This window comes from Marmota monax, unplaced genomic scaffold, assembly GCF_021218885.2.
Source record: "Marmota monax isolate L192 unplaced genomic scaffold, Marmota_monax_Labrador192_F-V1.1 WCK01_AAM20220418_F8-fsc00105, whole genome shotgun sequence".
Taxonomy (NCBI): Eukaryota; Metazoa; Chordata; class Mammalia; order Rodentia; family Sciuridae; genus Marmota; species Marmota monax.
The window spans coordinates 4,258,341-4,285,463 of NW_026692947.1; the positions used below are offsets into that span (position 1 = coordinate 4,258,341).

Here is a 27,123-nt window from a genome sequence, read left to right on the forward strand (position 1 = left end):
AAACCTTTTTCTGATACAGCTCACTGGGAGGGAGGGAAAGCAGAGCAGAGGAAAGAGAAGGGGAGATGCAAGCCACCCTAGCTACTTTTACTCCCCTTTAAGGCTGCCTGGTTACGGTCCTGGGAAAGAAAACCCCTGCATTCCTCCCCTTTAATTGGGTTTATTGTTAAAGCACTGGAGCAGCTAATCCTCACAGACCTGTAGGAGCAGGAGTGGGAGCGCCTAGAGCACCGACCGTTCTTCCGTGTCCCTGGGTAAGATGAACCTGCTTCTTTTCTTGCTTTGGGGGGTTTCCTCGCCCAGTGGGAGGCACGCAGTGCCTGGAGAGTGGGTTTGAAGAGCCACTTCTGTGAGCGACTTGGGCATTCATTTGAGCCCCAGTCCCAGTCTTCTCTGAATCTTGTGGTCTCAAGGGTAAGTTGTAGCTGCTGTGGAAAGCAAGTGTGAATGAGGGTCTCTGAGTGGGACTTCTCTGGGGAGCCATCTGACCATCACTCCTGGGCTGGCTCCATGGGAAGCATTTATACTTCTGGGCAGGGAAAGGGGAGCAAAATATCTGTCCATGCCTCTGACTCCGACCCGGGAGGGGCCCTGTCCATCTGCAGAGTGTCAGGACCTCCAGCCCCCTAGCAGCCCCTCCCTCCAGCTCCCCCTTCATCTCTTAACCCCTCTGACCCCAACTGTTATATGGGAAAATGTCCGCTCCGCCCACCTCTCTGGGGTTTGGGGAGGGTAAGGAGAACCAGTGGGCATAAAAGGGATTTGTAAACAGTCCATGGCTCTGCAAACCCCAGGGAAGAGGATCAGGATCAGGCCTCCGGACCCTCCATGCACTGGCTTCAGGCTCCCGGTCCCCTGCTGCTGCCTTTAGATGCAGAACCTGGGCATGCTGTAGCTGTCAGTCACAAGATAGCTCCTTCACCTTCCCCAGGGGCATGTCCACCTCCCTGGAGTCTTTAAACTTCCCTAGTTTAGTTCTCCTGTAAAGCTGTTAAAAGGAGGTCTGGATTCACCACCCACCGCCACCCCCATCCGCACCGTGGCCCCTTCTCTCCACGTAACTTTGACGCACAAACATTAACCCTGAGGTTTCCGGAGGTGGCTGCCAGGACTGGCGCTGGTCTGGCTGCGGTGTGCGCCTGGCCAGTCTCTTGCTCTGGAACCAGATACACTGATCATGAGGAAAATCTCTGGGAAGGGTCAAGAGAGTCAAGCAGGTTTCGACTTGGGTAAGGAGATGATCTTTTCCAGATCAGAAGCCAGAGACAGACCCTGGCCTCTGTCTTTCCTACTGAGACCTGAGCTTAACCAGGGCCAAAGATGAGACTCACATCTGAAACAGGCCACAACACAAACTGCTTAGTAATACCTGATATGGGGACCATACTTCACAGTTTATGATATGCTTTTAATTTATCTTCTTAAGGACAATCCCTCAGAGGGGTCATGGGGTATGTATTGTTACCCCGTTGGTATAGATGAGACCACTGAGGCTCAAAGGAGTTAAATGGTTTGCCTGGGGTTGCAAAGCTGCAGACTGGTGGTACTTATTTGATGGTGGTAGCACTACTTTGAACCCAGATATTCTGGTAAATTCAGTGACCTTTCCATGTTGCTACAGATAGCTATGAGTGGGTGGGGGGTTCAAGAATACTCTTTAGAAAGATGGGGCAAAACTTTGGGGAAAGCCTGAGGTCAGAATCAGAAAAGATTTAAGCTGCTACCAGAGGAGGCTCCAGTAATAGATGCGGTTCTTCCAGCCTCAATATGAGAAAGCTGAGCGCCCAGGAACTCAGCCTTCTCAGACCACCCAAGCCAGCCGTGTGTTGGGGAGAGGGGGCGTGGATCATTCAGGTGTTGGATGGTTGCCTGACAGCATCACAAAGAGGAAGGTGGAGATGAGTGTCATTCCCACAAAGAGAAAACAGGAAAGAGTCAACAGGTTACAAGGTATAGTGACAAGAGAACTGGTGTAGGAGTTTGAGGGACTGGAACTCCCAGTCCAGCTCTGTCACTAACTGTCTGTTGGATTTGGGGCATTTCTTTCTGAACATTTCTATTCATTGATGGCTCGACTATGACAAGGTGTTTTAATAGCAGTGAGACATGAAACACGATTGTGCGTGGAAAGTGCCTAGCACAGTGCCCCACCCAGTGCTCGGTCCATAGCCATGATTACTACAAGGCCTGGGAGCGATACTGGTTGAAAGGGAAAAACACCCCCCTCTAAAAGGAGAATGCCTCCCTCTCTCCCTCTCCCCCATACACACGCACACCCGGCCAGAAATAAATTGCCACACGGAGTGCTTGCGAGTGACGGCACCCAGCCACAGACTGCCAGAGCCAGCAGAGTGAATGAGCTGCAGCATGAATGAGAGGGGGAGCGGCTGAGTCTGCAAACAGGCTGCGTGCCTGGTGCTACAACCGCAGGCGCGCCGCCATGGTCAATGGCAAGGGGGAGGGGGTGGAGCGGCTGCCAGCAAGAAAGGGAGCCAGTGGGGGTCAGGGAGCTGCACCGCCTGTGAATGAATGTCCCCCAATGGAAGGCTGATAGCTCAGAGCTTTGTCCTTCTTTCTGCAATCCCCTCTCAGTATGGATCCTTGCTCACCCTTCTGGGAGCCACCATGGAGAACCTGGCTGGGACATTTAGTAAGGTTGCGCCCCACGCCTGTACCAAGGAGGCACTTCTTGCATGAGAGTCAGGCTTACCAGCAGCACGTGTGACATACAGTTGGCATTACCCTTAACTCCTCAGAAAGATGCCTCAATGGAGATCAGCACATGGCCCTCGGAGAAACCCAACCTAGGCATGGTTTCCTCCCGTTTGTGGAGCAGATGAAGTAGTTGGCTTGCATTACGGCCATGATGTAGGAAAATCCAACGCGAGACTCTCAATAAAATGAGATGCTCACATTATAAGAGGCAAGTGGGAGCGAGGGCTAGCTGAGGGAAGAGAAGATTCACGTCTCTGTCATGCTCACTCCTATTTAAATTGTTTGTTTTCCTGACTCTTTTCCCAGTGGTTGGTGTTTAATTTATATTCCTATAATGTGGGCCCATGGCATGGCACTTGGAGGTTACAAAATGTTTTCATGCCCATTGATCATTAGACCTCAAAAGGAATGCAGAGAAATAGAGCAGGGAGATCATCATTCCCATCAGCAGAGGCCCAATGTGATTAGGAGCATGTTAAGAATAAGTAGGAAAAATTTTGCTCTCTCCATAGACTCCTATGGTATTGACCTTTCAATCACCAACTGAAACTCTAGAGAATGGGCTTCATTCCCTCTATGAGAAGCACATTATAAATCTTAAGCAATGCATGAATTCTGGCGTATTACTGCAGAGGGAACGATTTGGTTTTGGTTGCACCTAAAATAAACTGCCGGCAGCAATTGAAAGAGTTTCTTGCTCAATTATTCTGTGAGCAGAAACTGGCATGGGGCTCTGGTCTTGGAATGCAGGGTTAGCACGAGGGCTGGGAGGGTGAAGGGAATGGTCTGTGGACTTCCTCTCCAGGCAGAAGTCTCTGCTGGGAGACTTCCCCAGGAACCTCTGGGAAACAGAGCCTGAGCTCTGGATAGCTGACATGGCCCTGGGTTGCAACCCATGAGCTGTAAACAAGTTCTGAAGGCTGGATGGGCCCAGCCACGAGTGTGTGGCACTAAAGAGGGCACTGACTGATGGCTGTGGGCTGCTAGAAATTTCATATATTCCTCCAAAAGATGAACAACCACAAAGCATTAGTGATGGTCTCATTTGCATTTTCCAGAGTAGGCTCTGAGCAATCCCAGCTCCCCTTTCTGAAAACAGGTGTTTAAAAAGGAAAGAGTTTACCATCACTAAATTTAGGAAATTCCACGTTAAACCGCCTTAAGTAGGTGTCTTTAGTAGAACTCAGAACTTTATATATATATATGTTTAGTTTTTGGGTGGAAACAATATCTTTATTTTATTTTTATGTGGTGCTGAGAGTCGAACCCAGTGCCCCACGCGTGCCAGGCGAGCGTGCTACCACTTGAGCCACATCTCCAGCCCTCAGAACTTTTAATAAGCTAATGTGGATCATGAATCTCTAAGAAGGGAGACCATAGGACTGAATCTGCCTTCCTCACAGCCTTCCAGGACTAATATTCTAAAAATCAAACTTCAGGGAACCCTAATTTAGTTCACTCTCCTTTTTTTGACTAAAGAAAAAGATAAAAAACTCAGAGATGTATAATGATCCGCTTGGGGCTGCACAGTTTTGCTCTATGCTGAATCAAGACTGTGCCAAAGCTTGGCTTCTTTCTAGTGTGCCTCTCAACTCGAAGAATGCTGCAAAGTCTAATGTGGACCAGAGTTCAGGAAATCATGGATCCAAGGCAAGAAAAATTCCCAGCATTAGCCTTTTACCCCTTTATAATATGGTGTAGTATATATCTTTATGACTTTGTGTGCCCCAGTCAGGAGGTAGAGAGCACTTTCTTATTAAAGATGATCCTACTGATAATCTTCCTCCCAAAGCCCACAGACCCTATGGAGTCTTGCTCCCTAGAAATGAAAAACCCAGGAAGCAAAGAGTATAAAGCAGTCTTAGGGTGGACAGATTCTTCTGAAATGAGTAAAAGCCCAGCAAGCTCTGGAAACCAATGACACTTGCTCACTATGCCCCAGAGTGATTCACACGGTTTTGTTTAGAAGCCCTAAGCAAGAGCACTGGAAAAAAGCATGCCAACTCTCCCCCTGGGTGGAACTGAGCCATGATCTGTGGGTTTAGGACTGCTGAGGTACTGCTCCAACTTTCTCTCTGTGCCTATGCTCATCTCTTCGGCTTGTCCATGCCCAGTCTAGGAGCACTATGATTGTTCTTTCGTTGCATATACATTGCAATGGATTGGAATGAATTATGCCTTTGGATTACGATGTGATGCCCCTAGGACTCTGGGATATCATAACAAAAGGTTAACAGCTATTTCTTTAAGACACATCTCAGAGCAGGGTCCTAAATGCTTGTGATCAAGTAGGAAATTTAGTAGGGAGGCTACAGAAGTAAGAGTCCAGAGAGAGGGTCCAGGCAGCATGGGGTCATGACACTTCTGAGTTATGTGGTGGCAATCAGGAGACCACTGCAGACACATCTCATCTACCTGACAGTTCTATCTGGGACCATTGCTGCTCCCGGGACCAAATGGAGCCAGGGAAGGAGAGGAGAGTGAAGGCCACCTGCCTCCTGGGCTCACAGCCCAAGCATCTCTCACCAGCTCTTCATCAACAGCTGCCACCAAGGATCAGACGACCTGCCCCAGAAGCAGAGTAAGGGCTGCACTAGAGGAGGTATCCACCCTAAGCCTGCACTGCCAGTCCTTCAGGAAGAACATTCTTTCTGTAGTTTCCTCCCCAGCAGCAAAATGCTCCCCAAGAGGCCAGGAAGACCAGGTCTTTGATTGAGCACTAACTAGGAGCGAGGCACTGTACTAAGCCAGAGGAAGACAAGAAAATAGACCGTCTTCATCCATGTGGAGTTACTTTCTAGTGAGGATGCTGACCTCAAGCAGGGGAATGTCAGACGGTCATGTGTATTACAGAAGAAAGGATCAGCTTGTCTGGGAGGGCCTGGGTAGAACAGTCAACAAGGGCCTCTTCAAGTGTCTCAGCAAAGTTCTGCTGACCAAAAAGTGGACACCCCAGGCCTTACGTACTCCGTCTGTGAAATGATGATGATGGCAAGAAGCCAAGACAATTCTGCCTTCTATGACTCTTCTGCCCTCTCCTGCTGCTGGTAACAGGCAAAGTCTCACAGTAGGGGTGGGGGGAGAGAGAGAAAGAGAGGGTTTGCCACTCTCTGTACCAGAATACAGATCTTCTTGCTAGTTTCCTCTCTAGAGCAATATAAAGAATGTATCTGCAGCCTCCACCCCCACTGCCCTTCCATGTCATCTTAAGCCTAAAACCCTTCCCTGACCAACTCTGCAGGGCCATCTTCCTCATTCACTCATTCAGGCACAGTAATAAACACTGGGGATTCAGAATTGAGTGGCACATGGTCTCTGTCTTTTAAGCAGACTGCCTGTGGTTTCCTTGTTTATTTATACCCCTATATACTTAGGTTTGTCTTTGCAACATGATTGTAAGCACTTTTAAAGTCAGGCTCATAGCACCAGAATGTCTGTATTTAGTCCAGTGTGTATACACTAGATACTCCATGAATGCTTGCTGAACCAAGGAGTATTACTCCTACAGTTCAAAGATCGTCCTATGAATTAGATCATTTTCTTTGTCTGGAGCCATGTCTTCAGAGCCTTCAGGAGGGTCTTCCTCTGTTGAGGACTGAGAGCCTGAACCAGCCAGGAACACCAAGTCCATGGTATCTCCTGGACCGTGGATGTGAAACCAGCCCTAAGCCTCGGAGAAGTCTGCAGCGGCTGCCCCTGAGCTCTGAAACCCAGTGGAAGTTGTTACCGGATATAGAGTGAGAGGCGGGGAGTGCTTTGGAAGCAAATGAGAGCAATATTGGAGCTTCATGCTTCTCAGAATTTTTTTTTTCTTTTCCTCTGAAAGGGCCTAGATTACAGAAGTCAAGAGATGAGGGGGGAGGGCTTTAGCAGAAAGAAGCAGGGTGCAGCCAGGGAACGTGCGCCACCCCTTTCCACCATTAGACCTGTACCAGGCAGGGGTCCTGGAGGAGGTTTCTCTGAGGTTATGGAGGGGTGGGAACAAAGAGCCACTGGGAGACCGAGGGGGAGGTTAGATCTGGGTCCCTGTGTTTTCCACATTGCTCCGATGATGAAACTAAATTGTTAGGATTCAGTGTATGGGAGGAGGGGTGGGCGGGAAAGATGTTTTCCATGGCCTCGGCTAAGAATACTATGTTTTTAAAGCTATTTCAGAGCCATGGGAAAGAAGGAACAGTGAGTACAGATCTGCTAATGAGGTGGTGGAGCCTCCTGAAGAGCAGGCAGTTACACCGGGCTCCAGAAGGGGGCGTGATGGGCACAGCCAGGGGCTCAGGAGTTAGACCAGGCTCTTGGTCGCCCCTCACCTGGGAAAGGAGTAGCCCCAGTTCTGTTGCTCTGTGCAGAGGGAGAGACAGAGGTTTGCCCCTTTAAACATCCCATCCAATACTTCACCCAAATCCCCTGCATTCTTCAGGACTTCCCAGCTGCCCAATAAGAAGCTACCCCTGGAGGCTGGGTCAGCTAAGCAAGATCCTAATACCTGAAAAGAGTGATATGCTAGAGCAGACAAGTTCAAATTGAAACCTTCCTATTCCCCCATTTTTACTGCCTGGTGGGGTGGGAATTCGTGCATTCCAGATGCCAAGCAGCCTGATAAGTGGAAGTAGCTGGATTTGGAGCTCAGCATCTGCAGAATATCTGGCTAAGATATCCCCCTATCCTGAACAGTTCTTCCTGCTCTGAGCAATCTCTGCCTGTCAGACTCCAGGAGGTCAAGAACTAATGGAGGGAGGAGTCAAAATCAGGTTGACCTCCAAACCTGTGCTCTTCACCTGATGTTAAGCTGTGACAGCACAAACTCTCTTTTTATTCTGAGGCTATCAGAAGACCTTGGAGATTCTGCATTTTTAAAAGTGGGGATGGAAGGCACTGTGTGAGAGGGGCAGTCATTAGACATATTTTCCTACTTCCCTGTCAAGTTCAAGGAGTTTGGGTGGAGAGGGCTTTGATAGAAATATGTTACTCATCATCCCCCAGATATTCAGTAATCCTGCATCCAGGTTTCCCCGACACCTTGGGAACACATCTGCATGGGTTTGCTTGCTCATTGCCTGTCTCCTTTGACTGGCAGATCCAGAAGGGCAGGGCCATCATCTAAGTTGTCCATTGTTACATATCCAGCAGTGGGCACATAGTAGGTGCTAAATAACTATGTGTGGTCTGCTGAATGAATATGTAATCCAGAATTCTGGCAGAGTTAGGATACAACTCAATACAGATTTTAATGAATAACTGTTTACCCAGCACTGTGCTGGATGTTGTAGGAGCTGCAGAGGAAACATAATGTCGTTTATTTAAGCTATAACAGGTAGAGCAGAGGAGGAGGAGGAAGAGTTGGGAGGCGGCGGCAGAGCTGTGAAGTTAGAAAGGAGTCAGGCTGGCTCTGTAGTCTGAGTAAACATCTTGGTGATCATTTTGGTAACACAGGAAACGCTTCACTCATCTCAGATCCCTGGAGGTGGGTTTCCCCATGTTATTCTAGATCTGTGCACACTGTTGCCTCAATTAACGCACAGGTTACAAAGTAGGGTTCCACTACAGGACTCTAGACTCCTCCATCATGTAGCAAGCATGATGCTCATGTAGCAGGTGTTCAATAAATTTGTTGTAGCGGTTTTTAAAAAACAATGGGGAGAATACTCTTATTTTTGTCAATGATCCGTGTTTTGCTCTCAACCCTTCCTTCTGGCCATTACATAAATGATGTATTTTAGATTCTTTTGCAACCTGTTCTCATCTTATTTGAGAAACGAGTTGATCAGAATATTTTCCCCTCTCCCTCCCTCCAACAAAGCATCCCCAGAAGCTTCAACTCTGGAGGCGATGGGTCGAAAGGAAGAAGATGACTGCAGTTCCTGGAAGAAACAGACCACCAACATCCGGAAAACCTTCATCTTCATGGAAGTGCTCGGGTCGTAAGTCCTGGGGAGTGGGAGCCCTGGGAGGGCTTGGGGAGGTGCTGGGGGTAGTTGGAAGGGCTGTTCTGGTAGCAGCAATGGGTGAACTGGACTGAGGCTTCTGTGACTCTAAGGGGCCTAGGAGGAGTTTTGTGGCTTGTGGGTGGGCGAGTGGCATGAGGGAAACGTTTGTTTAAGACCTGGGATGACTTAGTGCACTGGAGTCCTCAGGGATCCCCAGCCCCTTTCCCTCAGGTTCTACATTCCTCTGAGCTACACCCAGTGGCCCCCATCATACTTCCAGATCTCCCTCTCTCCTTGGCAAAAGAGGAATTGGGGAGCACTTCTGGAGATTCAGTGATTCAAGAACTTTCCTGGGACTCCACATTTCCCCCATCAGTGATCAAGCCAATCTCACTGCACGATTTGGATAAATGAGAAGGGGCTTCTGAGACTAGAGAGGTGTGGGCCACACACACCGGAAGCGGCCCCCACCTCCTCTCTTCTCTGTGTTTTAGTGCTTGGGCTTTGCCACTGTCCAAACTCCTACCAGCCCGCAGGCGCCTGTGCTTGCCCCTTGACGATGATCACGGAGCTGGCAGTCGCCAGACAGCTTCTCTGGAGCTGACTCTCCACTTAGTCGTGCCTCTCCCCCAGGAGGCTGCAGTCTCTGACGCAGGCGGGCAGCAGCTCGGGGCCATGGGCCCCCACCTCTTCAGAGGCCCAGCTGGTCAGCTAATTAGCCGGGGCTAATTGGGCCTGGGCAGGGAGGAGTGTTCATGGGGCAAGCTCTCCCTTTAGCCAGTCCTGGCCGAGTGTGCTGCACTCTGCCTTGGCTAGGAGACAGCAGATGAGGACGGATGCCCTTGCTCTCGCTGCAGAGAGGAGCCAGGCATAGCCAAGAAGAGCCCTCTAGGTCTTCCTGGCACAGACTGATTGCCAGGTTCTGCCACATTCCTGAGGATCTCAGCAGTGGTGCTGGTCATCAGAGTGCCGGCCTTCCATCAGGGGCCCTTGCCAAGACACAGTTAGCTAGAGAGAGGGGGGGGTTAGCAGCAGAGAGGGACAAGGCTCATGAATGAATCAGAAATGATTTGTTAAGCATCCCCAGAATGGAGGGAAACGGGGAGAAGGAAGGCCAGGTTGACGAGAGCTTATCCACGTCTGCTATAAACTTGTGCTGTGGGACTGTCAGTAGACAGATGCTGCCCCCCTAGGAGCTCAACGAGGTCTACTGTAGAAACAGCTAAACCTCGAGGGACACTGGGGTCATCTGAGAGCTTATCACTCCAGCTTTTAACAGTGAATATGTTTAAACAGAAAGAAAAGGTGAAGTGAACATCAATATACCCACCACCTAAATCCAACAGTTGTTGACATTTCCTTATACAAGTGGATCCGCTTTATTCTCCAGTTCCACGAGTGCAGATCCAACCAACTGCGGATCAAAAATATTCACAAAATAACTCTCATCCGTTCCAAAAAAAAAATCTGTTCCGATTTTTTTCCCATTATTATTCCCTAAACAATATATTATAACAACAATTTACACAGAATTTACATTGCATTAGATATTATAAGTAATCTGGAGGTTATTTAAAGTCTACAGAAGGGGATGCATAAGCTACAGGCAAAAACTGCATCATTGTATAGACGGGACTTGACCATTCTCAGATTTTGGTATCCTAAAGGGTCTTGGAACCAGTGCCCCATGGATGCTCAGGGATGCATTTGTTTTATGCACACACATATTTCTCTGAACCATTTATAAACAAGTTACAAATACCATGACATGTCACCTCTTCTGCGTCTTCTCTGTCTACATCGCCTAGAACAAGGCCCTCCCTGCCTGTTTTACCTTCTGACACAGGCAACCTTGGCTGCTCAAAACTAGTTCTCTGCTCCCCACCCTGGCAGTGGCAGGGTAAAGCCCTCTAGTCCTCCTCCTGTGCCTCACCCCACCTCAATGGAGCCACCTGCAGGACTAAAGCAGCCTGAGACAGAACAACAGTAATACCCTCTCAAAGTGCCATAGTACCACAAAACTCCAGGTGACCCCACATGCAGATGGTGCCATGTGGATGGCACCCTCGGGTTTGGGCATACTGAAGGCCCTTATTTGATGCCATCCCCCAGCAAGCCCCAGCTCTGAAATCAGGGGACCATCCATGTGTGGTTCCAGAGGTTCAGGTTGATAGATAGGAATCTGAAGGTGGATTCTAGTATGTCACAGCTGGAAGAAATCTTTGAGGCCGAGTAGCTCAATTGTCATTTTATAGATTAGGAAAGTGTATTCTAAGATGTGAACACACAACGAATCCTTTCCTGACCCCAACTTGCCCTCCATGAACTAAACCACCCATTCCTTCAGCAAGTATTTATTGAGCATTTTCTATACACAACCAACCGTGGGGCCTGGTGCCATCCTCATTCACCTTCCGTTATACCCTGCCTCAGACTTCACAGATGGTGCCATTCCTCACCTCCACGGTCCCTCCTCCCCTCAGCCAATGCTAGAAGGGAATCAGGCAAGCTACACCTCCAGCCCCTCCACACTTTCTCTCATGCTTCCTCTCCACTCCCACCTGAAACACTTCCAACTCTTCCCCACTCCTCAAAACTGAGCTCAGATTATTCTTAAATCGGAGGTGATATATTATGTGCTCCTTGGCTATCCTAATGGGTCATTTTGAACAAATTAAGACAAGGGTGCCCCTTCCCCAGCACTCTTTCTGTCTTCTGGGAGGAAAATATTGTAATAATTATCCTGTGAGCATATATATGGGCTACAAGGTGAATAGCACCTGTTGAAACTGTGCACAACCTGCCCAACCACTGCCCCCAGGATACCATGTTAAGTATAGGTTTTCTGTGGTCTCATAATATGTCATCTTTATGTGCATGTGTGTCTCTCTCATACTAGATTCTCACTCACAAAGCTTCCATCAGTTAGAGGAGCATTCACTGAACGCCTGATAGCCTTTTTTCAAACTGAATGCGAATTACTTACTTATCTGTGCTCCTTGCTGTTCTACAGACCCCATAAGAATGGGAATCTCCGTTTTTTATCTCCAGTATTTAAGACTCAGTAGGTGCTCAATAAATCTTGGCTGAAGGGATAAGCAAATGAATGAATGCACAAGCAAGCCCTGAGGCTCAAATGAGCTCTGTGCAGCAAAGGAGCAGGAACCAGACTCAGGAAGTGCCACGTATTTTTCCAATGCAGGTTTTCAAAGTCCTTGCAAAAGCTTGACTGTGGCTGGGCCTTCATTCCAGGATTCCCAGATGGCAGGGGAGACCGTGGCTCAGCTCTTCCCTCATTTACATTCCATTCCTCTTGCATAGTTAGGTATTCTCCATGATTTTATTCAAATTAAGAATAATTATAGTATCCAACACATATGGAGTTTGGGTTTTGGTTTTGGGTACTGGGGATTACACCCAGGAGCACTGTGCCACTGAGCTACACCACCCACCCCCAGCCCTTTTTATTTTTCCAGACAGGGTCTCACAACATTGCCCAGTTTGTCCTCAAACTTGATATCCTCCTGACTCAGCCTCCCAAGTCACTGGGGTTACAAGCTGCACCACCATGCCTGACTAACACATATGGCCTTAATAGATGTCAGAAATGCTGCTAACCACCTTACATATTTAATTTATTTAATCTTCTATACAACCAACCTTACAGATCAGGGTCTACAATGTTTCCACTTTTCAGATGAGGAAACTAAATATAGAAGTTAAGTATTCAGCTCCCCCAAACCTGAGATTCTAACATGGACAATCAGGCTCCAGTATCCACCCTCAGCTTAGCTACTGTTCTTCTTCATGGTGCTGGGGATCGAACTTATGGCCTCCTGTGTGCTAAGCAAGCACCATACCAAGGAGCCACATCCCTCACCCTTTACCTGCTATTCCGATGGCCAGGTCTCTAGAAGATCCCCTGCAAATGAAGAAGCCTGCAATTTGGAATCCTACTATGTTTTCCCTTTGGGTTCCATCTACTGTTTTTAGGGTCTACCCCAGAAGCTGCAGGGCTCTGTCTTTAGTCTTTGCAGAACCCACTGAAAGAACGAGAAAGTGCTCAGCCGTCTGGTTCTCAGAAATTATCACCATCTAAAATGAATACATTGGCCTTCCCTGCCCCACTACGTCTGAGTCTTTCCTCTATTGCTGCTACCACTGCCACTCCAATGGGCCACACTGCACCTTCTTGCAAGAGAATGGCCCCAGCAATGGCCTCTCTTTCATGGACTTGCTTAGTGGAGAAATAGCCACAGCTGAGGGAGAGTCTCTGGAAGTCATCCCCCAGTTATGGAAACAGGAAAAGCCCCTGCCTACACCCGGAATGGGGTCTTTTCCTTCCCACATGGCCCACGAAGGAAAAGGTATCCTGGTATGTCAGGTAGTCCTGCCATCCATGCAGCTGGCCCAGGCCCACCGTGACAATGGAGACTCACATACCCTCCAGAATGTTCTCTAGACATTCAGAACTAAGTTTTATCTCTTGGCTTCTTCCCCTTCCAGAGGAGCATTTTCAGAAGTTTTCCTGGTGAAGCAACGGGTGACTGGGAAGCTCTTTGCCTTGAAGTGCATCAAGAAGTCACCTGCCTTCCGGGACAGCAGCTTGGAGAATGAGATTGCTGTGTTGAAAAAGTGAGTGGCTCTTATGGTTGGTTGGGTGTTGCAACTGTGGGATCACAATGTGCCCTTCATTAATTACTTTGGGGAAAAACTAGGCTATATTGCCACACTCAAAGACACTGCTCCCTTTGAGACCATGGGTCAGTTTGGTCAATCAGATAAATCAGACAGCTAGCTGCCCTGGCTGATTTTTTGTTTTTCCCCAGAAAATTGACTAGCAAACCCACTGATGGCAGAGTTGGTGTTTGCATGTAGGCCAGAGAGTAATTAGCCCAAAGGAACAAAAGTCAATTGATAGCCAGCACCAAGAAGAATCAATAATTAAGGAGACAGCATGAGATTCGAAAATTAGCTTCAGTTTGATCAAAAACAAATGCAGGTTCAGCACCCCAACTGTCATGTAACCATTGGTGACACTAACAAATCATCAAATGTTTCAATTAAAAAAAAACAAAATGTTTACAATAAGATTCTTACCACAAACCTTTGTGAAACCCCTACTATGTGTCAAAAGTATGTTAGGCACATGGGTTTGGGACAAAAAGACGAGACAGACAAAATTCCTTAATCTCAGGAACTCACATTTTCCAAGTGGAGACAGAAGTGCCCATAACAAACTCTAACCCCATCCAAAGGGAGGTACACTAACAGAAGGTGGGGCGTGAAGGACATAGGATTTGTTCTACCTACCTGGCTTTCATGAATTATTAGGCACATTTTCAAAGAAGGAAATTGTCGGATGAGTAAAATTTTATAAGGGCAAGAGGGGAGGTCCAGAAAGGAAGTCCAGGCTGAGAGTAGCACAAACATGAGCATAGAATCTTAGAGTTCAAGGGCTACTAGGGAAAACTGAGCATTAGAAGTCCCTAAATTTGAAATGAGTAACATCAAGGGAAAGGAGATGAAACTAAGATGTGAAATGGGGCCTAATTGCAAAGGATTTTCTTTTGATGCCTTGATAAAGAATATCAGCTTTATTCTGTTGGCAGAGAGAAGTCCCAAAAGGATTTTAAAGAGTCACATGATCAGAGGAGTATTTGGGAGCCATCCCTCAGAAGCATGGTGGAGGATGAGTTGGAGGAGACCAGCCAGAGGGTGGGAGACCAATGATAAGACTTTCACAACAGTCTAGGCATGGAGTGAGGAAAAGCAAAGGTAGTGGCAGGACCACATGGGAACAAGAAAACTGGAGGCAAGAGACAGTTCAGAAAGAAAGGTGATTGGGTTTGCAGTTGACCGGTAAGAAAAGCATGAATGATGATCTGAGACTGGACAAATGTCACTAAGTAGAGAGAAACATTAGTGCAACCAGGTCTGTGTTTTTAACACTAGCTTAAATCAAAGGGATATGATTGGTTATGTATTTGCTCTTCTCCAGGCACTATACTTAGCATTTTTGATGCATTATCTCTTTTAGTCCCACTATTATCCTATGAGAGAAATATATTTGTCAGACAAGAAAAATGAGGCTTAGAAGATTTGAGAAAGCTAGTTACTGTTACCCAATTAGTAAGTGCCTGATTCGGACCTGAACTCAGGCCCAGCAGGCCCAGGTTCTAAGGACTTAGTCCCTGTGCTGCACAGCCATGAGTAAAGCTTGCTGAAGACATTCCTCCTCCCGGGCATGCCCAGAATTGCTGCCTGGAAAGCCAAGCCCCTCAGCTAACATGATTAATCCACTTGACTCAGTCTCTGAGTAATCACAGACAAAGTTCACCCAGGGCAGGGTTTCCCAGAACGACTGACACTTCAGATCATTCTGAGCTATGTTGGGGACTGTCCCAAGTATGTCAGATGTCCAACAGCATTTCTGCCTCCACCTTCTAGGTGCCAGTAGCACATCCCACGCTGATTATCAAAAACGTCTTTATTGTCAAATGTCCCCTGAGGGGTAAAATATCCCATGGTTGAGAATTACTGATCTAAGGGACATCACACAGAAAATAAGTATCTTCCTTGTTTTTCACAACATCCTGGAATAATAAATTTTCAACAACTTCTACCATGGTTACCCAAGAGGGAGTTCAGCTCACCTACACCTCTCCTGCTGTTGTACTTTCTCCATGCAGTGTTTCTGAAAGAGAGACGGGTATCCATTTTGTAGAATAACCAGGCTTTGGGAACCCTTTAGTCTTCCTCAATTCTTAGGTACCCCTTAGTCCTCCACTGTTGTTCTCCTCCTCCTCCTCCTCCTCCTCCTCCTCCTCCTCCTCCTCCTCCTCCTTCTCCTCCTTCTCCTCCTTCTCCTCCTCCTCCTCCTCCTCCTCCTCTTCCTCTTCCTCCTCCTCTTCCTTCTCCTCCTCCTCCTTCTTCTTTTTCTCCTCTTCCTCCTCCTTCTCCTTCTCCTCCTCCTCCTCCTCCTCCTCCTCCTCCTTCTCCTCCTTCTCCTCCTCCTCCTCCTCCTCCTCCTCCTCCTCTTCTTCTCCTCCTCCTCCTTCTTTTGAAGTTGATGATCAAACCCAGAGCCTCACATCCTAGTAAAATCTCAGCACATACTCTACCATTGAGCTACATCCTGAACCCTTTTTAGGCTCTTTAAACTTTGTCTTTTGTTAAAGTTTAATAAAAATCCTGAAGTAACACTGAAACATTTGTTCCCTGAAAGCACAACAATCAATTATTCATTCAATCAATGTGGATCAAACACCACCCTGGGAATCTTTTCTCTGGGAATACTTTATGACAGCAGACTTCTTACAAAGGCTCCCCCAGGAACCCGTCTTTCTAAACACTGCCATAAAGAGTGTCTAGCGGACTCTCTGGAGCTGGGGCTGCATTCTTTGTCCAGACCACCTGAACCACATACCTTTGACCATGACGCTTACTTTTTCCCAGGATCAAGCATGAGAACATCGTGACCCTGGAGGACATCTACGAGAGCAGCACTCACTACTACCTGGTCATGCAGCTGTAAGTGAAAGGTGACCCCCCTCCTCCACAGAGGCCTGTTGGAGCCTGGGAGGCTCAGAGGAGATTGGTCAGTGGAGAGAGCATGGCAACTAAAAAACAAAAGCAGAATTAGTCCAAGAGGTTCTGAGTTGCCAAGACACCTTTTGGAGTCAGTACACCCCTGGTCATAGGCGTGCTGTGTGAGCTGAGGAGTAAATCTGGGGCTGATTATTGAGTTGGTATGTACCAGAACAGGTTTCCTGTCATCACAATATTTCCTACAAGTGGGAAAAGAGCTGTCTGTGCTCTTCTGCCTCCCTATCCCTCCCGGAGACGTTCTGTGACTTCTCCACAATGCAGCAACTGAAGGGGTAATGCCAGGTACAGCATGGGCCACCAGAACCCTTCTCTGACGCCATGACTGGAGTCCATTTTGACAAGTCTTTGTCAATCAACTGGATAGCAAATGTATTAACATCATTTCAGGGTAAAGTTACTATAGAAGTAGAAGGCACGGGTAGATAGATTTCAATTCAATATAAAGAAAGACTTTCTCAAAAGAGATCCACTCAGAGTTAAAAACTGTATTGTGTGTATCCATCTGTAGGACAGAAATAGAATGTCATTAGAAAGGTCTCTGTTGCTGTCATATCCACATAGAGTTCTGCCTGATGGTGACTGCATGTGGGTTGGTCAGAGCTCCCGACGGCACAGCCTTGGGTTCAAAGACACCTCTATGGTGTCTAAAAGGCAGACACAGAACTCCCATAGATACACGCCACTCTGTAAACTCAGTATGGCTGGGCACCATGGGTTTTGACTGATGAGCCAACTCCTCAGAAACTTCAGTGCACTAATTTAATTAACCATTGGCTCACTGAAGCCCAGGAAAGAGAAGAAGCAGGCAGTCAAGGGATAGAGGTGGGAAGGGCCCAAAGTGACAATAATCAGTGAGCAGGGACCACATGGCACCTTCAGGAGGCCAATTCAACAAGATTAGCACAAAGGTATTCTACAGGCTAACAGGAGACAAGGAGGTGGGCAGGTTTAGATGTCACTTGGGAGCCACCAAGCCTCCTAAGAGCACCACTCCAGGACCCAGGCCATTCATAGTCAGGTGTTCATAGCTGTATTCAAAGAACATCTTTCTTGGGAGCCTCCAGTTCCTATCACAGAGCCCAGAGCCCAAAGACAGAAACAAGGAGAGCAAAATGGTATGGGTTTGACTGGATACATTCTATTCCTCCATTGCTACATGGTGCTATCAGCTGTGCAGAGCTACAACTAATGACATGTGACAGTGGAAATGTGGGCCAGGATGGTAAGAGTATCAGAACCTCCAGATCATGTTCAAAATAGTCCAGGATGTTCATTCCCAGAGAAGAGGAGGTCTCAGGAGAGCATTTCACCAGCTCCACATACTTGAAACGATTCTTGTAAAAAGATGTTTTGCTTGTTCTGTGTGGTCCCAGTGGGTGGAATCTGTGTCTTCTGGAAAGAATTAAAGGTCATCAGGTTTCAACATAATACATGGAAATATTAAGAAACCAAACACTTTGTCATCAGAGGTAGTGAGTTCTCTGACAACTATGTGTTCTAATACAGACTAAAAAACTTTCAGACAAAAATGGTGTCAATGGTATTCAAGAGATGGGAGGTTGGACTTGCTGTTAAGCCCCCTGTATCCTGAGACATGATGCCATTTGAGTCTCGAAATACTTCTATGGCCCCACCTATGATGCCAGCTTTAGGTAGTCCATTTTCCCAAAATGAGGAACGAGATCCTGATATAAGCAGAGTTGTCTCATTTTTCAAACCTTTCTTTCCTATTTTGCCCAATTTCTGTGTTGCTTCTCTCATAATGGCTTCCTGTGTCCCCGGCCAGGAAGGAAGACAGATAAGGAATGTGTGCACAGTGAGGGATTATTGGCTTCTTTTGCATCCCCAAACAGGGACATTTGCATCATAAAGGAAGCTCCCAGAGAGAAACTTGGCTCAGAGAAATGATTCCCTAGTTACATCACACCAGGCACCTAAGGAGTTGTTCAGAGACTGGATTGGGCCTCCCCTCCCCTTCTAATCACAGTTCCTGGGCACCTTCCTGTTGTGTCTTAGCTGTATCTCCCTTGGCCACAAAGCAAACACACTGGCATCCCACTGACCTGCATTAAGAACTGGATTCCTGTTCTTACCCTTTGCCCACAGTGTTTCTGGAGGGGAGCTTTTTGACCGGATCCTGGAGCGAGGCGTCTACACAGAGAAGGATGCCAGTCTGGTGATCCAGCAGGTCTTGTCAGCAGTGAAATACCTCCATGAGAATGGCATCGTCCACAGAGACTTAAAGGTGCCAAGGCCTAAGCACCCAGTGGGAAACAGGGAAGGACCCTTTCAGAAGACACCTGAATTGTGAGAAGTCGAGGTGCTATCAAAAAAAGAGGATTGGACCAATTGGACTCCCAAGGCCTCTTCTGCCCTCAGATTCCTTAAACAAGTCTTGGGTGGCTAAACAATGGTTGTTAATTTGCACCTCAGGTTTTTCCTGAACCTTGGACTGTGCCTTACCCTATTTAAGGTATCAAAATATTCCACACATTTCTTGAATCCGGTCACAGTGAAATCAAGAGCAACAAATACTTTTTGAGGGTCTATTTGGGACCAGGCATCATGGTAGACTTTGGTGAGGTCAGAGGAATTAACCAAAGGTTGGTTTCCTCAAAAATCAGATGGTCGTGGGGGTAGTTGGGAGGGAAGGGAGAAGGGTTACAAGGCTAAGCAAAGTCAGGACCATAAGGAAAACACAGAGTTCTGGGGTACGGAAGTGAGGACACAAGTTAAAGGGAGGAAGGAGGAATGGGAGAAGATGAGTTAGCCTCAGAGACAGGAGCCCAGGGCTGAGCTTCCTAAGAAATTATATTAAAGAGAAAGAAAGAGAGATGTGTTTCAAGGGACTGTGTCCTATACCACACATTTCCTTCTCCTGCAGCCTGAAAACCTGCTGTACCTCACCCCTGAAGAGAATTCGAAGATCATGATCACAGACTTTGGTCTGTCCAAGATGGAACAGAGTGGTGTCATGTCCACAGCCTGTGGGACCCCAGGCTACGTGGGTGAGTCTGGAGGCAGGAAAGAAGTTGACTAGTTGACTATATTCAACCACAGGGATGTAAGTCACAGAGAGGGGTGATTGTGAGGAGTCAGGGTTCCCCTTTGGAGTTACCCAGGTAGAGCATTCACTTACGAGATTCAGGACCAGCCAATCCATCTATCTCCAGAACTACCCCTACTTCTTTCAAATCTGACATTTTTAAAGACAGTCTACCCCTAAGCCCTCTCCAGCCCTCAAGCTATACTTTGACTGTCACCCCTGCAGACAGGTCTTTCCAGTAGGGCCAAAACCAGAAACAAGATCACAAACCCAAAGATCAGTAGAGAGCTGAGGGGTTGAGCACTAGCCCCGATCCTTCTGGATTCTAGAGGAAACCTCACCCTCCAACTGTGAGGGGAGCCTAGAAGCATGGGATGCTGAGTTTGGGCCTAAAGAACCTACCTATGGGCCCCTTAAATTTACACCCAAGGAAGCACTCTGGGGAACTGGCATAGGTGGGGCATCCCATCCAAGCAGACCTTTGGGCTTCTAGGGATCCTGAAAAGGTAAGAGCAGGCAGGGTGCCTGGTGAAAGCATTTCTGGGATCTCTCGGGGAGGAAGCTGAGACAGAATATCCACTCCTGCCCATTTCCTCTTAGGCAATCATCATCTGTTTGCAATTAGAAAATGGGAAGCAGAGTGGGAACCTACTCTCTCCCAAAAAAGGGAGGTCAATTACTCCAAAAGATATTGAGTTCCAGTGGGTACAAAGCCGAGGTATCTAGGATAAATACAGAAGGCAGCTCTCTACTGCCCCAGGCTCCCAGTCAAAGGATAGACCTCGTCCATGTCTTCATGGCGGGCAAAGCCCCTGCTCTCAGAAGGTACTCAGATGGGAAAGTTACTGTCTGCTCTCTAGGAGCCTCCTAACTAATGAGGAGACTCTGCCTCTGTTTTCCACAGGAAAGTGGGAGCTCTCTCCCAGTACCTACCTGGGGCTCTCCCAGTGTGAAGGGAAAGATGCAACCCTTGCCTTGGGGATCCCCTATCTGGCTGGGAAGACAATGGTCCTACTTTCAGAGAATACTCAATATATGATAGGGGAGGTCTAGCTCCAGAGATCCCTAGTCTGATGGAGGAGTCATAGGGCCTGTCACATGGGAATTCCCAGTCCAATGGAGGAGGCACAGTCTCTCTTCATAGGAGGATTTAGTCTTTCTAGGGGAAATACAGCTTCTGCTCTTGGAGAGTTTTCAGTCTCACAGAAACAATACCATCCCCTGAACTACCCTTGTTCCCTTCTCTAAGCTTCTTCCTGACCTCCAGTCCCCACTCCACAGCCCTCTTCTCTCGCCCCCCAGCCCTGACTCTGACATTGGTTTGCTGCAGCTCCGGAAGTGCTGGCCCAGAAACCCTACAGCAAGGCTGTGGATTGCTGGTCCATTGGCGTCATCACCTACATACTGTGAGTAGAAGCTGGCATTGGCTCAGACCTTAGGAAATCTTGAAGCCTGCCCACCCCTCTCTTCCCCTCCCCATCTCAGTTCCTCCTCCAAAGCAAGTGCGTGTGCGAATGCACACATATGCATGCTTACTCATGCACACAACTCCAAAGGTTGCTTGGTCCTAATCTCCAGCACATTATGAAGCAGAGCTCAGCACGCACCCACTGCTCAACCACCTGGTGCTCCCTCCTCCTGCACCCACCTCCATTTGTTGCATATAAATATGCCAAGTCCCATTCTGGAACCAGCAAGAGGTCAAGCCAGACTGGGAGCCCAGGTGGACCCAGCACCACTGCATCTCAATTTTCTCCCTTACCTAGTCTCCCAGGGCAAAACCATAGACTGAGTAAAGCTGGTCAGGGCCTCTGCTTTTTGCTCCTCTCCTTATATTCTAGGGCTCTCCCTTTCCTGACCTGTTCACCCCCTCTTCCCCACATCTATCCTTGCCTGTAGCAGGCTTTGCTCTTAAGAAAAATAATCCGCTATTAGACATTTACCCCTTAATGTGGGTTCGGTTCTCTATTTCCTCAGTTTATGTTGAATAAGCAGCCTAAAAAAATACCTCATGAAAATCACATTCAGGAGGACATTCCACATGCCTTCTCAAAGATATTTTGTACAGGGCATCCAAGAGTCGGAGGAAGTACCGGGAGAGGTAGTAAGGGTTGGGGGACATAATGTACAAAGACCAGGGATGCCAGGTCAGGCCTGGGCTCCTGCACATAGTCTTTATGGGACCTGTGTCATTGCTGAATCAGAGGTAGATCCACATCCTGTCATAGTGCTGGTTTAAGACCCTTATGCCCTCACCCTCGTGAGTACAGTGAGAACTAGGGTAGGAGAGAAACTGACCCAGGGAGGATGGGGTGTACCTCAGTAGTGTACCTCCTTCCTGTCCCGCTGCAGGCTGTGTGGGTACCCTCCTTTTTATGAAGAAACAGAGTCGAAGCTTTTTGAGAAGATCAAAGAAGGCTACTATGAGTTCGAGTCTCCATTCTGGGATGACATTTCTGAGTCAGGTAAGGCCAGAGGGTGTGAAGGACAAGATAACAGGCTCAAGGCAGAGGCTGCCAAGAGAAAAGATCTTAACAAAGGATGACAGTCCTGGTTCTTCCAAGTCCCCGGGGATCTTATAAAACAGGCTACCAGGGAAAGTAAAGAAATCTTCATCTGGTTCAAAGTCCAGATAAACTATTTAAGGTTTATGCTCTTATTTTCTTACAGGTGGAAACAGTGTGTCTGATGAGAGGGGCGGGAAAAAGGGTGAACTTTAGATGAGAGGCTGGGAGGGCAGAGTCAGGCAGAGAGAAGAGTTTCAGGCCAATTGTGGCAAAACCAAGCACTTAGATACCAGGACAGGGCACGCAATGTCTGTTCATATGAGAAGGTGATCATACACGCTTGTTGTGTCTGTGAAGTGGAGATCAGAAATGGAATGAGCCAGCACTCACGTGTGAGCCCATGTGCTAGTGCTGGCCCATATATCTGTGCAAATGCATGCACACATGGAGTGCAGGCACCCTGGTGCCTCATGACTAGCAAGGTTTCTGCGGTGCTGTGTGGGTGACGCAGCTCAGAGCCTCTCTTCTTGGGAGTTTATAGTGGGTTGTTATCAGGTGGTTTGGATTTTTTTTTTCCTCTTTTAAGACTCTTAAAATTGCCTCTTTGGAAGATTAGCTAAAGATGCATTCACTGCCACCCACCAGCCCGGAAGTGAATTTACATCAGTCATGAAATCTGGTCCTTAGCTGTCTTGTGTCTAATTGCTCCCCTTAGCCAAGGATTTTATTTGCCACTTGCTGGAGAAGGACCCAAATGAGCGGTACACCTGCGAGAAGGCCTTGAGGCACCCCTGGTGAGTGAGAAACAGCGTGAACCCTCAATTCTCATCCTGTGGTTCCCAAAGACACCTGACTCATCCACATGGTGGTTTCTTGGAACTGGCTTGCCCTGAGCCCCTGACGGTGGAGACATCCAGGAGCACTTAACTGTTCATCAGTCCAGGTGGAGATGCAAATAGCATTTAATCAAGCAGGTTCTGACCCAGGAGTGGCAGCTGGGTTATCCAGTCAATTCTGGAGGCAGACACAGCAGGCGCTGTCATTCAGCAGCCCTGGGTGTCCTGGTGACTCCCAGGTGGTGCAGTGCTCAGTACTAGTTGCTCAAAAGAAAACCCTCTCGTGTTCTTTTTTTTTAAAGAGAGAGAGAGAAAAATTTTTAATATTTATTTTTCAGTTTTCGGTGGACACAACATCTTTATTTTTATTTTATGTGGTGCTGAGGATCGAACCCAGCCCCCTGCGCATTCCAGGCAAGCGCGTTACCTCTTGAGCCACATCCCCAGCTGCCCCGCCCTCCCCGTCTCATGTTCTTAAGAACATCATTTGACTCTAAGATCAAACCTGTTCCATGTGAAGAATTTTTTTCCCAAGCTACTTGAAGTAGCTTCCCATTTCCTGCCACAGTGAGCTTAAATTTCTTGGTCTTTCTAAATTTTCCCTAATCTGACCCTTTATCTCCATGTTCATTTCCCAAGATTTTTACACACCACCTTCTGTTCCAGATAGACCTAAAGTTATACTTCTCTTCCTGTCCTTTTCTACCCTCTCGTCCAAGCTCTTTCCTAACTATTTTTTGGATCATACCACCTCTGAGAATGTCCTGCCTCCTGCCCTCTGTGTTGCATGTTTGAAAGTCGGGATCCCTTCCCAGAAGTCTGTGACTCCTGCAATCCATGCAGACCTCCTCATTCCCCTTTATTAATTATGCAGCTTACTGTCACCTTCCCTGGTCCATGGCATGAAACACCACCACACCCCTGGATTGTGGGCTCTTAGGGATTGGGGTTCATTTCTCTCACTTCTCTGGGTCCTTTAGTAATTGTCCTAGTGCTGTGCACATGGCAAGTGTCTGTGGAATACAAGTGAGTAAGAGACTAAGGGGAGGGGAAAGGGCATCATGTATCAGATGGCCTCACTGAGGATGGCTTCAGGAGGAGCTAGTTGCAAGCAAGGTTTGGAACTAAAGCATAGTAATGTCACAAGTGCCCAGTGATGCAGGGGTCCATAAATATATCCTGTAAAGCCTGTGCTGGCCATACTGTCTTTGTGGCAACTACTCGATTACTGGGCACAAAAACACCTAAATGAATAACCATGGCTGCATTCCAGTGGGACCAGACTAGACAACACAGACAATGGGTAGATTTAGCCCACAGGCCATAGTTTACCAACCCTGCTCTAAAAATATTTAGTTTTACCAAAGTATAAGCCCATAATGACCTGCCCAATGGGAGCAGAAAAGCCCTGGTTCCAGCCCTTTCCTATTGTGAATCAGCCTTCTCCTGGGGCATTCTACTCAGCTTGAACCTGGACCTACCTTCACAGCCCCCTGCCCACCCCTTGACTGAGTGTCCACAGCTACCCAGTAGCCAGGGACCCCTCCTGCATCCACAGGATCAATGGAAACACAGCCCTCCACCGGGACATCTACCCATCTGTCAGCCTCCAGATCCAGAAGAACTTTGCCAAGAGCAAGTGGAGGGTGAGCTGTCCTCTGCAGGGGGTGTGCAAGCTGCTGGGGAGTGGGGAGCAGGGGAGGTGCTGGAGGCTGGGCTAGGTGGGGGCTAGTGGAAGAGCCTACCTCAGGGCATCCCTTCAGGCAATAGAGAGCCCCTGATCCCCCTAAATGATAAGTGGGCACATTGGCTTCAAGAGGCCACCGGGAAAGGAAACACTCTTGAGCCCCTTGGGGCTCTAAGGATGCTGTGTCTCCTTAGCAAGCCTTCAACGCAGCCGCCGTGGTGCACCACATGCGGAAGCTCCATATGAACCTGCACAGCCCCGGCACCCGCCCCGAGGTCGAGAACCGGCCACCCGCCACGCAAGCCTCAGAAGTCTCTAGACCTGGCTCCCCTGAGATTACCATCACAGAAGCACCAGCCCTGGACCAGAGCGCCCCACTCCCCACACTGACTCAGATGCCCTGCCAGCACGGACCTCAGTCTGTGGTCCCCGGTGGCAGGTCCCTCAACTGTCTGGTCAATGGCTCCCTCCGCATCAGCAGCAGCCTTGTGCCCATGCACCAGGGGCCTCTAGCCACTGGGCCCTGTGGCTGCTGCTCCAGCTGCCTGAGCATTGGGAACAAGGGAAAGTCTTCCTACTGCTCGGAGCCCACACTCCTCAAAAAGGCCAACAAAAAACAGTAGGTATTTTCAGCCAACAACAGAGCCCTAGCTGTGCTCAACCGGTCTGAAAGAACCCCAGCAAAAGGACTGAAAGAAATTAATAACAAGGCCTCTTCTCTGCTCAAAGGCAGCTCTGAGAGTGGGAAGAGCCTGGTTGGGGGGAAGGGGCTGCTTCTAGGCCTGTCCCTACCACTCACTCACTGTGAGGCCATGGACAACTAGTGAGTGTCTCCCTTTCTAGCTTGCTGAGCTACAAAATGGGTTGTTTGAAGCATATTGACCTGCTCAGCCTGCCCCACAGAGACACTGGGGTGAAGCAACAGAGATTATAAAAGCTCACAGAAAACTGGGTGTATGTGGGGGTGTGCATTAGATTCCCTGAGTTTCTAGGACCTCCGTGTTTGGGGAGGAAAGGGATAGGAACGCGGGTTGTCTTGTCTTCTCTACAGGAGCTTGAACTTTGTGGAGCTCATGAAGGGAGAGCTGGGCGGATGCCATGGCACAGAGAACATCCCCCACCCCCAACCCACAGCTCTTCCTTCTTCCTCCCTCAAATAATTCAAGGCCTCTGCTGTCTCCTTTCCAGGAACTTCAAATCAGAGGTCATGGTGCCAGTTAAAGCTGGTGGCAGTTCCCACTGCCGGGCAGGGCAGACTGGGGTCTGTCTCATTATGTGATCCCTGGAGTCCAGGCCTGTGTTACTATAGTTTTCAGGTGAGGCCTAGAGGCTGGGAAACCCGGATGCAGGGCTCAGGGAGGGCTTCTATTCCAGAGGGAAAGCCCCAGCCCAGGGTTTAAATGATGGTTCTGAGGGGACAGTGACAGCAGCCCCACCTGCACTCTGAACACCTTTCCTTTGCAGGGAACATGTCCAACTCTTCTCTGCCCGTCCAAACCTGGCATCTACCCTGCAGAGGGCAGAAGGCCAACAAGTGGCGCAGGGCCTGGCAGGAGGGGGCTCTGATCTGGAACAGCAACCTGCCGCCGCCTGGGGCAGACCCTCACAGTGGCCCCAGAGGAAGTCCCAAGACCTGAGGAGGCTCCTTGAAGCTGTGGGCAGGAGGATCGGCATCTGCCGGCTTCCAGGTCTCCCTGACCTGTCTGCTCTCTGCCCCTCCATACACCCTACGTGCCGTGGCTCTGTGCAGTGTGCGTAGATAGTGCTCGCCTGGGTCTGTATTGTTTGTCGTGAAAAGCTTAGTGGACTGGCCAGGCTGTGCCACCTTCTCCAAGCAAAGCCATATGAAGCCTCTACTCAGACTCCCCACTCTGCACACACTCACTCCTGCCTCTCCAGTCTCCTCTGGCCTCCTGGCCAGACTGGGCTCATTGTCATAGCTGCCTGCCCATCTGCATGAACACCAGGCAGCTCCCAGGGGGGCCTCAAAGCTCTAATCCTTAACTCCAGGATTAGCTCCCCACTGCACTGAGACCTGCCAGCCCACTCCCAGAACATTTCAGACTCTCCCCTCCTCCCCACCTCAATCTAAACGCAGCGCTACACCCTCCAAAGTGGACTAGAAAGAAATCCATGACTAGGGGCTGCAAGGACCCATCATCCTGCCCACACAACCCTAATTAAGTAGACTGGAAGCTGACTATTTTCATTTCAGCTAGGAGTTCCAATCCTGCCTCCCTGGAAGTCCAGTGCATCGTTCTTGTCCTTGCATAGTTTTCTCGCCCCACCCCCTCCAGCTTCATGCTCCTTGTTGTGCTCAATAAAATGGACATATTTTTCTCTACAAAGCTTCATTTTATCCTTTCAAAGGCAGAAGCAGCTCAGGGACCTCAGCCTGTCTGGAGTGGAAGGTACCTGGACAGCTGCAGGTCAGGTCGGAAGGAGCAATCAGGGCTGGTGTGTATCAGGAGCCGGCAGTGTGCCGGGCACCTAGTAACAAACATGAGCTACCCCATTCACAACAACAGGAGCAGGTTCTGCAGAGCCTGGCTCCAGTGTCCATTCTCTTAATGGCTGTATTAGAAGAACATGAGTTTGAGGCCCAGCTCTACCCTCCTCTGCCACTTCTGTGACCTTGGGTGAGTTCCTTGCCTTTTGTGCCTTGGTTTTCTCATTTGTCTGATGGGAATAACAGTGCCACCTACATCATGAGCTAATGCAAATGTGTCCAACACAGTGTTCAATAAATAAATAAAATGATTAATAACGATCAAGAAGTTAATGTAGATAAGATGCC

General features: G+C 48.5%; 1 protein-coding gene across 2 annotated transcripts; it reads left to right on the forward strand.

Moving 5' to 3' along the window:
• Nucleotides 1-27,075, forward strand: Camk1g (calcium/calmodulin dependent protein kinase IG). Of its 2 annotated transcripts, none has more exons than XM_046452247.2 (13): nucleotides 1-254; nucleotides 8,513-8,633; nucleotides 13,146-13,274; nucleotides 16,098-16,172; nucleotides 18,357-18,495; nucleotides 19,135-19,258; nucleotides 20,627-20,702; nucleotides 21,649-21,761; nucleotides 22,519-22,597; nucleotides 24,198-24,285; nucleotides 24,521-24,945; nucleotides 25,515-25,642; nucleotides 25,791-27,075. In XM_046452247.2, exons 2-12 carry the CDS (start codon nucleotides 8,542-8,544, stop codon nucleotides 25,603-25,605), a joined length of 1,431 nt encoding a protein of 476 aa, XP_046308203.1. In that variant the 5' UTR covers nucleotides 1-254; nucleotides 8,513-8,541; the 3' UTR covers nucleotides 25,606-25,642; nucleotides 25,791-27,075. The 2 variants fall into 2 exon arrangements, with proteins under 2 accessions (XP_046308203.1, XP_058437924.1); XM_058581941.1 differs by lacking the exon at nucleotides 1-254 and adding an exon at nucleotides 278-1,229.
• The last annotated feature ends 48 nt before the right edge of the window (nucleotides 27,076-27,123 follow it).

Bases quoted from the DNA above. Each gene is read 5' to 3' on its own strand.
- Camk1g (XM_058581941.1), top strand. From the start codon at position 1,178: ATGAGGAAAATCTCTGGGAAGGGTCAAGAGAGTCAAGCAGGTTTCGAC. The intron at 8,634-13,145 runs GTAAGTCCTGGG...TTCCCCTTCCAG, and splicing joins TTCATGGAAGTGCTCGGGTC to AGGAGCATTTTCAGAAGTTT. The intron at 13,275-16,097 runs GTGAGTGGCTCT...ACTTTTTCCCAG, and splicing joins GAGATTGCTGTGTTGAAAAA to GATCAAGCATGAGAACATCG.